The 9,325-nt window shown below is 35.0% G+C and overlaps 1 protein-coding gene across 1 annotated transcript in view; it reads left to right on the forward strand.

Annotated features, from left to right (window-relative positions):
- NOX3 (NADPH oxidase 3) overlaps positions 1-417 on the forward strand; it is a 57,107-nt gene extending 56,690 nt beyond the window's left edge. Inside the window, exon 13 of the mRNA XM_004440705.2 lies at positions 291-417. Coding sequence (XP_004440762.1) covers positions 291-417 — 127 coding nt within the window. The remainder of the gene's footprint in view (positions 1-290) is intronic.
- Positions 418-9,325: the final 8,908 nt, after the last annotated feature.

Raw genomic sequence — 9,325 nt, forward strand, 5'->3', positions numbered from 1 at the left:
AGCACTATCACCTCTATACCAAAACTCCCTCCTCATGGCCCCGGCTAGCCTTAATCTTGTTGACTCCACCTATCTGTATGATCAGGGCATCAGAGGACTCCAGGAACATGTGGGAGAGCCTGGTGCTGCTGAAAGCAGGAAAAGAGAATCTAAGAAAAAAGGAAGTGGGTGGAGAAAAATAAATAAAGTCACAACCACAACCTCTTCACTAACTGTATAATTCTGCCCTGGCTTCTGGCTAGCCTTACCCCTGGGTAATACGTTCTTTCCCTTTCTCTCTCCTCCTGCAGCAGCACCATTGGCGTGTTCTTTTGTGGACCGAAAACTCTCTCAAAGACACTTCAAAGGATGTGCCGCTTATATTCATCCGCTGACCCCAGAGGGGTCCATTTTTATTATAACAGGGAAAGCTTCTAGACTTTGAAGATAAAGTCCATGTTGTGTAAGTGGCTACAATGATATAGGTCAGGAATCAGGAAACTTTTTCTGTAAAGGACTAAATGGTAATTATTTTAGGCTCTGTGGACTGTATTATGTCAGTGGCAACGACTCAACTCTGCCATTGTAGTGCACCAAAGTAGCCACAAACAATATGTCAACGAATGGGTGTGGCTGTGTTCCAATAAAACTTTATTTATGGACACAAATTGAATTTCATATACTTTTCTTGTGTCATGAAATATTATTCTTTTGGTTTGTTTTCAATGACTTAAAATTGCAAAAGTCATTCTAAGCTCATGGGCTATCCAAGAACAGAGAGTGGGTCAGTGAATTTGCTGACCCGTAATATAGGTCACCTTTCCCAAACTTGTTTTCATGCTTAATGGTACATTCACCATGGAGACTGGTCTGGCTGCTTGGCCTGTAGTTTCCCTTAGAAGTCATTTCAAATTTCTGTCCACCTGATGGTGAGACATCTGCCTTATATCCAAACCTGATCTTTTCTGCTTAAACTTAAGCTCCTTTGTGCTGTTTTCATGCTCTGTAGACCAGAGAAATCACCAATGGGGGTCATCTTTCACAAAAATCCTTTATAAACTTGAAAATGATAATAAAATCATCCCTTACCTATCCCTTTTCTAGTCCAAACAATACTGAATTCTTAATCTGTCAGCCTAGGAGAGATATTCTAGCCTTTCATTCATTCTTGTTGCTCTTCTTCAAATTCATTTCCATTTCTTCACATCCTTTTAAAATATGTTGACTGAAATGAGACATAAAGTTGTTATCAAAGCATGACTAGTATTGAGCAGAAGAGTGATTTTTTAGATCTTGTATGCCATATGCTTTTCAATACAGCTAGATTCTGTTTGCCTCTCTTTCTTTCATTTTTCCTTTCTTTTTTCATTTTTCCTTCCTCCTTCCTTCCTTTCATCTTTCCTTCCTTCCTTCTTTACCTCCTTCCTTTCATACGTCTTTCCCACTCTCTTTTAACAAATACTTTTAACAAATACTATCACATTTTGATCTATGATCATTTTGACACTTATACCCCAACTCAACTTCAGCCCCACAAACATACTGGGATTTTTTTTTTAATTTTATATTCCCATTGAGCCATTTTTCCCATACCATGCACGTGTTTTACCCCAAATGTATTCCCAAAGTATTCTACATCTTTTGTTTTTCTCTACCAGTGTTGATTAATATTTAGAATTTTGCTTTCTAATATTAAGATTGCTTTGAAGTTTAGCTTCAAACACTAATGCTAGTATATATCATAGTAACATCTACAGATTTAATTAGTGATATCTCAATCTTTTGTTTAGGTTTTCAATCAAGTTATTGAACCCAAAGGACTCCACCACAAATTCTTGCAACTGTCTGTTAATATAAATGCCCAGTTAGGAACACGTTAATGAGAACTAGCCATCGAAAACAGCACACCACCGCATACTTCCTTAGCTTGTAAATAACATGCCATTTACAATAGAACAAAAATCTTTATTGAAATTAAAATAGGTTATGTTTTACAAATGCTTCTTATCTTTATAGACTGTCATTTTGCCATAAAAGAGAATTAAATTGGTCTGACATAATTTGTTTTGACAAAGTCAGGCAGCCACTTAAGCTCTTTCAAGTATTTCTAAATTATAAATTGATCATTTCTTTTACTTTATCCTCAGATATTGGTGTTGATTCTACAATTTCTAGGGTATATTTTTAAATACTCTAGGGAAAAAGTTGGGTATATTCCCTGATGTCTCAAAAATTATTTCTACGAACTCTGCATTGGAATTTCTCCATATCTTTAAGTATTGCTTCATGCATATCATTCAAACTCTACTGATTTTAATACATGCAGTCTTTCTGTGTATTTATGTCCCCACTTAAGTTTGATTCAGCTTTTACAAATAGAACTTTCTACAGTCAAATGTGTATATCTAATCTTTATGTTAGCAGGAAAATTAAATATATTAAAAGAGTTTCTCTTGGTCATATTCAGTTATTACTTTTCTTTCCTGTCTATTTGAAAATAAAATTCACTCTGTAGTCAACTAATTTTGTCTAATAAGTTAGAGTTATACTTGTTCTTAAAAACAAATTTCAATATCTGTACATTCTCTCAGTTTTGTTGTAAACGTAAAAGTATTCTAAAAAAAAAAAAGTCTTTAAAAAAACAGATTTTGCCTGTATTGTGGGTACCAGGGGCAATGGGGGTAGGGGGTGGGCACAAGGGGTGAAGGGAGACATGTATATGGTGACGGATGAACAAAAATGTACACCAAAAATTTCACAATGTTATAAACTATTAAAACATCAATAAAAAAGAAAACAGATTTTGCTGCATTTTTTTTTAAATCTCTGCTGTTTTCATCCCCTTTTTTAGTTTATACCTTTGTCCTACTTCCCTACATACCATGAAGAATCTGACCTATCCAGGTAGAAAAAAAAAATACTAAAATCTGTAAATTTCTTTAATGCAGAAATAGCTATAGAAAATGTGAATTTTTTTTTAAAAAAAGACATCGTCTATTCAAAATAGAAGCAAAAATATAGCACTTGTATAAATTTATTTAATGAGAATTATGCAAGACAATTTTGATAAATGAAAATTTATAGAGACATTTTTAAATGGGTAGAAATGGCATGTTCCTAAATAGGAAGATTAAACATACTAAAAATATCAATTTATTCTAAATTAATTAAGTGAAATTCCAATCAAATTTCAAATTCTGTTTAAAATTTTTTGCTATAGTAGATAATCTAAAGTTCATCTAGGAGAATATATGAGAAAGAGAGAAGCCAAAAAAAGTGAAAAAGAAAGGAAAGGAAAAGGAAAGAAAGAAGAAGAGAGGAGAGGAGAGAAAGAAGAGAAAAAGAACAGAAAGGAAGAGAAGGAAAAGAAAGGAAAAAAAAAAATTCAACATCCAGAAATATCATCATCAAAGAGAAGACCCTGAAGTAACCAGAGAGCAAAAGTTAAATTACCTACAAATGAACAATAATAAATCTGACAGCTGCCTTCTTGAAAACATCAATAAAGACCAGATAAAAGTGAAATAACGTCTTCGAAGTGCTGAAGGAACATAACTATTGACTGAGAAATTTGTGCTCAGTGAAATTATTATTCAAAAGCGAAGGCAAAACATAGATATTTTCAAACAAAAGAAAACCGTGAAATTTATCTCCCTCACTGAAACAACTACAAAAGGATATATTTAAGGAAAGAGGAAATTCAATTAATGAGATACAAGAAGCAGTGATGAGCAAAGACATTGAAAAATGTTTTGTCAAAATCTCTAAGAATTGACTGTAAAAGAATGAATGATTATTTCAGAAGGAATGTTTTTTAAAAGTAAAACTGAAATATTGGTCAACAATAATATGGAAGATGGGAGGATGATGCTGGAATTAAGGCATTCCAAGGTCCATATATTGTTCAGGAGGACAAAAGAAATACTGATTAAATGTACCCTTGTTTAGTTCTATAAATAACTTGAAACAGATCACTTTAAATGGGTTCCTTACTCACCACCGTTCCTTTCAACCTAACTTCTCTATTCTTGAATTTTTACTGAAGCTAAACTACTGATTTGTTGGATTAATTGTCAAGCAATATGTTTTAAGAAGGACCGTGAGCATTATATTCCCTGATTGAATTCATATTTGAGAATGTCATTTTGTTGCTTTTTCATTCAACTAACATTCAACTGGGTAGATTGTTCTTGGACCATATTTTCTTCCCCTCAGAACTTTGTAGATATTTTGCCAGTGTTTTCTGTCACTGAATATTGCTGTGGTAAAGTAAGAGGCCAGTTTCATTCCTTCTCCTTTGTAAATAAATTGCCTTTTTTTGCCTGGATACCTAAATAATTCTTCTTTATCTTTGAAGTTCACCACTTTTTGGTATTGAATATTTCATATCAATTTTTTCTGCATTATAGTTTGTTTTTTTAATATTTTTTTCTTCATTTCAGGAAAATTTTCTGGTATAAGATCCCAGAAAACTTTGAAAACACTTCTGGTTTTTTTGTCTATTTTGGAGACATCAATTATCCTTATACTGGATCATTTTTTTCTTGTTTCCATTCTATTAGTTTTTCTAATTACTTTTATCTCATTGTCTCTTTAATTTGCTTGTGGTTTCTCCTATTTTATTATTGGTCCAAGTCTCCTTCTGAAATCCTTAGAACCAGATATGTTTTGGAATTCAAAATTATTTCATATTTTAGAAAATAACAAATGTATGTTCCATGTATTACATAATACTCTCAGTAGAGTCTGGGGCAGCACCCAGTACTCAAAAGCTTTAATGTTTTTCCAATGAAAAGTATAAATATGAATATTCAAATTAAGTGGGATAAGCAAAGATTATAAATAACCTCACATCTGTTCAGGACAGACTATGCTGCCAAATAGGTTACCAAAAAAAAACCCTCGAAGTTTTCTTAGTTTTTTGGATTTTGGAATTTCAGTTTAGAGAGAGATTTTGGACTTGGAATTCAGCTTTCAGTAATGTCTATTTTGTTGCTCACTGCTTACAATTTTTTAATTAGTTCTGTAAAGATGCTGCTTGGACCCCTGACTTTTTACTTTAGATCTGAAATATCCCCTTTGATCTCATTCTGTTATTTTATAACTTTATCTTTCTTCTCTACCTTATAGGTAACGTTCTCATTAAGTTCTGAATTACATGAAGCAATATTGAGAAATTATCTGAGTTATAATTTCTACTAGATTGGGTTATTTTTTCTTAGTCTGTATGGTTATTTCCCTTTTTTGCTGTAGTATCTCTGCCCAGTTGCTGTGCTCCTTGTATTTTTTTCACCTTGCTTATGTTAGTTGACTCTGCCCAGATCTTTTATTGGTTCTTCCGTATTGTGAATAATTTCTTGGGGTTTTTTTCCTGTGCCTTCTCTAAGACCATGTTTTCTCTCTCTCTCTCTCTTTTTTTTTTACTATAATAGTTTTATTGAGATATAATTCACATACTGTAAAATTAACCCATTTAAAATATACTATTCAAAAGTTTTTTGTATATTTACAGATTTGTGCAACATTATTACAATCAATTTTAGAGCATTTTTATCATTACAAAAAGAAAACTCATACCAATTAACAGTCACTCCCTGTTTTCCCCCAACTTGCCCCCAGTCCTAGGCAATGATTAATGTACTCTCTTTCTCTGTAGATTTGTCTATTCTAAATGTTTCATATAAACAAAATCATATAATAGGTGGTCTTTTGTGACTGGCTTCTTTCACTTAGCATAATGTTTTCAAGATTCATCTATGTTGTAGCATTTATCAGTACGTCATTTCGTTATTCTTGCCAAACAATATTCCATTGTATACAACATTGGGTTGTTTCCACTTTTGGGGGCCATTATGAATAATGCTGCTGTGAACATTAATGTACCAGTCTTTGTGTGGATCATGTTTTCTCTTCTAAAGTTTAGTTTTAGCCTGGATATTTCATGTTTTATCCACTTTTCTGTAGTCTGAGAGAACAGCAGCTGGGATGGAGTGGTGTGTAGGAAAGGAGAGAAGCTCAGCGTGGGTGGTGTGCAGACTATGTTAGATTTCCTGGGCTCCATTTTATCTTCTGAGACTATATTGACTGTCCTGTATCTTGGTTCACTCTAGCTAACGGGGCAGAGAGGGAGGATATAATGCATTTCCATGAGCAGATACTCCCAGGCTTTGGATCCTCAGCCCTAATTAAGTGTGAGGCTTGGATCCCTCTTTTTCAACAAGGAAAGTCAGCTTTATTGATTTCTTTCCCTAGGCATTCATAACTTCCCCGCAGAAGAGGAAACAGATAAGAATACTCTCTCTTCACTTCTTTCCAAAAGACAGAGTATTAGTGAAATTTCTCAGGACTTTTTAGACTCATGAATGGGGCTTCAGAAGAGTAGGGTGAAGTAGAAGCCAAGTCATACTGCTGGTCTCCATTCTGCTCCAGAATCCTCCTTTCCTTTCCTCATGCCAAGTTTTTTAACGTCTAAGATTGGATTTGTCCTTTGTCTTGTCTATTGGTGAATGTGTTTGTGTTTGTTGTGATATCAATCAACTCTCCATAGTCTCTTTATCACATTCCGATGGGAATGTCATCTCGACAATTATAGCTATTTTTCGAGGTCCACCATAACCTCCAGGATGTGAGATTCAACTCCTTTTTATTGGTAGCAGCAACTGAAACAGTTGGCCACTTCTCGCTTCTTGAGACACTTCCTTCTTTTGACTTTGGTGATGTAACAGTCTCTTTGTTTTCTTCTCAGGCTCCTCTGTCCGACTTTAAGACGCTGGAGGGTCTTAGGAGTTGGTCATAGTCCTTCTCTTTTTCTCTCTATCCTCTCCCTTTGAGTAATATCATACATTCCCATGGCTTCAAACACCATCTGTTTGCTGATGAGTCCCAAATTTAAAATAGACTTCTCCTCTGGATTCCAGTCTCATATATGCAACTGCCGACTCCCCCATTGAAAGTATAATAAGCATCTCAAATTTTACGTATCCAAAATCAAACTCTTTATTTTTCTCCTCATAATCCTCCTCTTCCTCCAATTTTTCTTGTTTCAGTTAATGGCACCACCATCTTCCAAAATGCCTATGCTAAAAACACAAATATCAGTGAATCATCTTTCATTTCTCCCTTTCCCTCACTATGCCCTCCAACCCCTATCCCAAACCACTGTTTCATCATCTTATTTGTTCCACCTTTTTCTATAAACATTTCAGGAAAGTACAAGTTGTGTTTTTGTGACCTCTATTGGGTACAATAGAAATTTCCAAGTTAACACCGTAGCTTATGTATATTCCAATCTTATAGGCATATATACTTATAGGCATATATACTCATATTATACTTACACTGTCCATACTTACAGACAAAGCTGGTCCACACTACTGGCACAAATAAAGCCTTGCTCATCAGGTTAAATAGTCTTTCCCTTCTCTAAGAGGTAGACGGTATCCTGGCTGTGCATGTTTTTGTCTCATTACCAAATAATCTAAAGTGTCTTCTTTGACATTTACCAGCCATTATCATATTGGATATTTTTTCTCTTCTCTTTTTCTTTTTTTCTTTTCTTATATTCTTAAATTATTCTCTCTGTCAGTTTTTATAAGAATATCTGTAGCCTTCCAAGTTACTTTCTCCCGGTTCTTCCCTTCAGACTGAACAAAAGAATAGCTGCTTTAAGAATTCTTTATTAAGTCCAAGCACTTTCAAATTATTATAAAAGTTCCTGATTGATCTTAAAGACAACAGCTCAATAATGATCCAGTCTCACTTTACTAATTCAATTAAGTAATCCCTTAACTAAGGAAAGGAACATCATCATTACATTTTTTATATAACAGTCTTATGCCACACCCTCCAAATCTCCAGCCAACTTACCTCAAAATTCAAATTTACTTTTTAAAAATGTTTGGCAGGGAGGCCAACCTGGTGGCATAGTGGTTAAGTTCACATGCTCTGCTTCAGCAGCCCAGGGTTTGTGGGTTTGGATCCCAGATGTGGACCTACACACCTCATTAAGCCATGCTGTGGCAGTGTCCCATATACAAAATAGAGAAACACTGGCACAGATGTTAGCTCAGGAACAGTCTTCCTCACCAAAAAAAAAAAAATGTTTGGCAGTGTAAAAACAATATCAAAAAATATAAGGTGCCGATAAACCATCCAAAAAAAAAATATGAAACCTTTACAAAGAAAATTATAAAACTCCATCAGCCGTATCCACCCCTTGCTAACATGAACAGAGGTGTTACTCCTTCACTGCCCACCTCCCCCCCTGAGACTGTGGGGTGGAGGAGACCTATCAACTATTCCTGCCCTACCTGAAACAAATATTTAGAAAACGGGAAAGAGGAGGGCAAAAAGGAGGTGTTTACAGAGAGAAGAGAGCTGAAGAAAAGGATTCTTAAATCTGTGTATGAAGTCTCAGGCAAATTTCCAAAAGGCCAGTGTGTAAAACCAACCAGAATCAACACAGCAAATGATTAGAGAATTGAACTCCGTTGAGGAACACTACCCAAGTTTCAGATTGGCCTCTGGAACACAATCTGAGGCACACAAGTGAGGCATACCAGAATAGCACTGCAAAGGCTTTGAAAACTAAATTGATATTGGAACTACAAACCATAAAGTGGGCCAGGATGTGTGTTCTGAACCTAAACCTGTTAACTGCCAACTAAAATAGAAGATCTAAATAAGAACCCTAGTGTCATAACATTATACACAAAATGTACAGGATACAATCCAAAATTTTTGTCGTACGAAGAACTAGGAAAATCTCAACTCAAATGAGAAAAGAAAATCAACAGATGCCAACACTAAGATGACACAAATGTTGGAATTATCTAACAAGAATTTTAAAGCAGCTATCATAAAAATGTTCCAACAGGCAACTGCAATCACTCGTGAAACAAATGGAAAAATAGTCCCAGCAAAGAAATGGAAGATATAAAAAGAACCAAGTGCAAGTTTTAGATCTTAAAATATAATAACTGAAAGAAAAAACTCACTAGATGGGCTTGTGATGGGTAGAGTAATGCCCCAAAGATGTCCACATCCTAATCCCTGGAACCTCTGAATATGTGAGGTTATTTGGCAAAGAGGAATTAAGGTTCCAGATGAAATTATGGTTGATTTGAGACAATTCCCTTGAGATGGGAAGATTGTCCTAGATTATCAATGTTATAGTGCCAATGTTATCACAAGGCACTTCAGAAGTAGAAGAGGGAGGCAGAAGTCAGGCAAGACATGATGACAGAAGCAGAGGTTGGAATGATGCAATTGATGGCTTTGAAGACAGAAGAGGCCATAAGCCAAGCAATGTGAGTGCTTCTAGAAGCCGGGAAAAGCAAGGAAACAG

Source organism: Ceratotherium simum, chromosome 38 (assembly GCF_057802395.1).
Source record: "Ceratotherium simum simum isolate JZ-2026a chromosome 38, ASM5780239v1, whole genome shotgun sequence".
NCBI lineage: Eukaryota > Metazoa > Chordata > Mammalia > Perissodactyla > Rhinocerotidae > Ceratotherium > Ceratotherium simum.